The sequence below is a fragment of the Capsella rubella genome, unplaced genomic scaffold (assembly GCF_000375325.1).
Source record: "Capsella rubella cultivar Monte Gargano unplaced genomic scaffold, Caprub1_0 scaffold_5, whole genome shotgun sequence".
NCBI lineage: Eukaryota > Viridiplantae > Streptophyta > Magnoliopsida > Brassicales > Brassicaceae > Capsella > Capsella rubella.
The window spans coordinates 8,375,415-8,379,970 of NW_006238919.1; the positions used below are offsets into that span (position 1 = coordinate 8,375,415).

General features: G+C 31.4%; 1 protein-coding gene across 1 annotated transcript in view; it reads right to left on the reverse strand.

Moving 5' to 3' along the window:
- Positions 1-970: 970 nt before the first annotated feature.
- The window catches only part of LOC111830652 (F-box protein At3g47030-like), a 9,942-nt gene continuing 6,356 nt past the window's right edge, over positions 971-4,556 (reverse strand). The window contains exon 3 of the mRNA XM_023783162.1: positions 971-1,212. Coding sequence (XP_023638930.1) covers positions 971-1,212 — 242 coding nt within the window. The remainder of the gene's footprint in view (positions 1,213-4,556) is intronic.

Consider the following 4,556-nt stretch of genomic DNA (forward strand, 5'->3'; position numbering starts at 1 on the left):
ACCACTTAAACGCCACTCATCTCTTGTACACAACAATCCACAAACAGGGACACAAACTCGACAGGCGAGAGGTTTAGGGACCTCCATATGACTATCAACTACTAAAAGATTGGAATTCATGTTGTGCCCAGGTGAAGAGAAGAAATACCACGTACCCTCATCTTGAAATGTTAAAAGGAGACGTGGGCGAGCAGACGACCTCTTCATGAATGCATCGGTGAAATATGGGTCGCGAAGAAGAGAGTTCCAGTTGTTGGAAACACATCGAGACCTCGCCACGGATTTGGTAGGCAGTCTGGAGAGTATTTCCACTATGAGATCAGTTGGCAGCTGCGTACGAGACTTTTTTACTAACCCATCCGTTGAAGATATGGTTAGGGGAGCCTCATCACTGGAGAGGTGCTCCTTCAGTTTTTTATTGGCGGCCATTGAAACCCTTTTGAGCTTGTACCAATAGACAAACACAACAGCCACCTATGGTTTATATATGGTCTTCCAAGATTTTACAGTTCACTAGTTACACGACAGCTGTCACCTTTTGGATTCTTTTCTTTTTCTACCATTGTTTTTATCTTAATTCTTATCTCTTTTGTAATCAAATATTTTTTACCTATATATTTCTTTGGTAGCACCTTTATTATCTTATTATATAAAGTAGGGTTAACAAAGTTTTTTTTTTTTTTTTTATTTTTTTTATTATTATTAATAAAACCCCTTAATGGGCTGGTCCCTTAACGGGCCGGTTTCGGATTACAAAAACGAACTCGGCTACCCAAGAAGGAAATCGGAGACTCGCCGGAAAGAAGGTCAGAAGATCGGATCTTGCTGTATAACCGGAGGCAGAGAATCAGAGCATTAGGACCGGCGAATTCGAGAAGCACGACGTTGCGGCAAGGTCGAGGGGATGAGGTACTCCGATGGGAGAATTCGAAACCCACCATTGAAACCAATCCGCCGACTCACCAACCTGCTACGATCCTCCCGGAATACTCAACTGTCCGACAACCGGTTCCGAGAAGTCAGATCCCAAACCTAGCAATCCGACAACCGGGAATCTATCCCCTCCGACCAAACCAGAAGCCTCGACGTCCTCTGAGCCAAAACACACCAAACCGGACCAGTGGAAACCACAAACGGCGGATCCGGCAGTTGCTTGGCTCAAGCAAACAAACCAGAACCAAAACCCGCAGGGGCCAGCAGGAACCGAAGGACCTACCGTGAACCACCGAATCTGAACAGCGAACCCACCGAGTCTTCACTGACTTCCGCCGTAGCCACAACAACCAAAGGGAAGGTTGAGCCAGGGAGAGTCTCCGATACAACCGCCAGCGTCTTCAACCAGGGTCATGCGCAGCGGAGCTCTCCGCCGTCCGATTGGAGCCGCCGCTACATCAGTGAAAAAGACACCACACCACCGCCGTCGGAGGAAGAATCGCCCATCACCGAAGCTCAGTTATGCCTATCACCCACCATCGCTACGCTCTGCAAGAAAGAAAGACAAAGGGGGGGAGGGAGAAGCCACACACGCACCGGCGAAGCCAGCGGAGGTACTTCCCCCTCGAGCAGGTTTACGGCTAGGGTTGTGGAAGAGAGAGGAGAGAGCGTTTTGTTTTGGGCCTCTCAAAGGCTTCTTCGGGTTATCAAAGTTAGTCATTAACAAGATCGTAACACGTGTTAATGCTGACACGTGTCAGATAATTAGTGGTAAAAATTAAGAGAAAATCTTACTAATAACCTTTTTATGATACCTTTTTGCAAAACTACCCTCTTTATCATTTTTATTTTTGCCCTCTCTTAAATTTTAATGACCATTTTAACCCTAATTAAAAGAATATTATTTCCTAAAGGAAGGAATATTCCTTTCAAAAATCCCCCTCCCAAAATTTCCCGCCAAAAAAATTTCCGAGAAAAGTTTTCCCGCCAAAAATCTCTCCAAGAAACTTTTCCCGCCAAAAAAAATTCCGTAAAATTTTCCCTCCAAAATTTTTTAAAACAAATTTACTAACTTAAAAAATTATATTTTTTTTGAATACTTTGGATATAACATTCGTACAATAAAATTATAATTTTATATTGAAAATAAATAGACCTTCTATTAGACGGACCCTAATTTATATTATAAAATACGGTATTCAATTAATATTGATTAATTTTTTCTTAATGTTATGATTTTCCAAATTTCAACACACACAATATTTTTAGTACATACGTGACAACATAAATTTTAATCCGCGTTTTTACGCTGGCCCTTATCTAGTTATATATAAAGCTTATTAGCCATAATTAGGTAGTAATTTTTTATACATAGATATATACACTTTATACATAGATATATACCCAATCATACCATTGATTTTGGGCCTTTGTATATATACTAGAGGAAACTCTGGACTACACCCGATATATCTTTACAATTAAATATTTTTTGAATTAATTAATTTTTGTGAAGTGACTCGTAATCTAGTAGCAAATAATAAGTTTACTAAGAACATGCACCATAATAACAAGAATTTTTTTTTGCTCTTATAAATATAGAAATTTGGCTAATGAATCGGCTAGATGTGGCCAAATATTCAGAAATTAAAAAAAAAAATCTTTTTTAATCATGTAATTGTGTATTAATCTATATTAACATTTTTGAAGTACCTTTTGTGTTCTACTCTTTTATTTTATGATATTTTCATAATTAACCTCTTGCCATTTGATTAAATAGAAAAAGTTTAAGATAAATTTTGTAAAATAATAAAATTGCAAAATTAGAAATCAATATTTATTACATTTAACAATTTTCCTAAAATCTCTCCCTAATCTATATTAACATTTTTGAAGTACCTTTTGTTTTCTACCCTTTTATTTTATACTATTTTCATAATTAACCTCTTGTTATTTTGATTATTAGAAAAAGTTTAAGATAAATTTTGTAATTAAATCATAATAAAATTGCAAAATTAGAAATCAATATTTATTACATTTAACAAATTTCCTAAAATCTCTCCCTAATAAATCAAATATTTCTCCAACATCTTTAAATGATCTTATTTGTTTTTAAATTTATATTATTACATAAACATATCTATGATAAAAATATAACTTTTTTTTGCATATGTTGCAATTTGAATTTTTAGAAACGGATGTATATTACTCAAACGATACAAAAATGGATGTACTAAAATATTATTGATAATTATGTAGCACGGGTCATGTGATGGAACGGGATATTTACATAATTATGATTATTGATACTTTTTCGGGTTGTCTACGTATAACTCACAAAATATTTTAATATGAAATTATACTATGTAAACGAATATCATGTCAATATCATTTCATTATTTTAAATATTATACTTATTTATTTAATTTGATCAAATTACGATTGTATAAAAAATAAATTATCATATAATATTTTACGGGTTAAATCATAGAATTAACAATCAAAATATAGTTGTACATTCTTATATACCAAACAAAATTAATAAAAAGAATACATTTTATGAATGTCGTCCCGCGGTGTACCGCGGGTTAAAATCTAGTATTTTAACAAAAGACAACCTACATTATGTGGTACTCTATATTTTTTGTAATTTATTTCTTTTGCAATTAATATTTAAGGTTTTGTAAATTCAACTTTTTTACTCCTTACGGTTAGTCTATATATGTAAATTATTTGTAGTTTGTTTAAAATGTAATTAATCGTAATATCAAAATTATGAATTATTTTTATTTTCATAAAGTATACTAGTTTCATTTCCCCCCAATTCTGTAGTTATCTTTATATATAAAGTTAACTTTTTCTCTCTTCTCCTTAAGCCACATCATCATCCACCTCATTTTATTATTTAATTTTTAAAATTAATTATACCATTTTATCATTAAATTTTAATATTTAAACCTATTTAAATAAGTTTTTCCAAAATGAATATGAAAGGTCTTTTTTATATTATGCATTATAAAACTAAAAAAGATAATTGATTAAGAGTTAAAAAACTTACTAATTATCGATTATACTAACAAATATATAAATAATAGATAATAGTTTTTAATGAATGTTTAATATATATATATATATGATTATATTTACACAATATAAAACTCAATATAATGGGATTTAACGGGAATAAAACAAAAAGTAAGAAATTTTGAGAATATAAATCTATCTAATTTATGTCTCAAAAAATTTTCTAACATAAGTGAGATAGGTCGGACCGAAAAATGAATACTTATTTTTTATAAACATATAAAAAGGTAAAAATAAAAATAATATTTCCTTGAAAGTTTCCAATATGAATTTAATTATTTGTTTCCAATACAACACATATGTTAAACTAATTAAAAAAATAAAAAATTAACTATATTTCATAAAATTGAAAATATAATAAAACATTATTAAATGAAATAAACTAAATTTAAAGTAAATTATACTAATATTTTAAATTTAAAAATTGTTCCATATGAAAAAAAAATATATATATAAAACATAAAATCAGAAAAAATATATAATAGTATATAAATGATCATTACGAGATATAAAGTACGACAAATCCAAAAAAGGAAAAC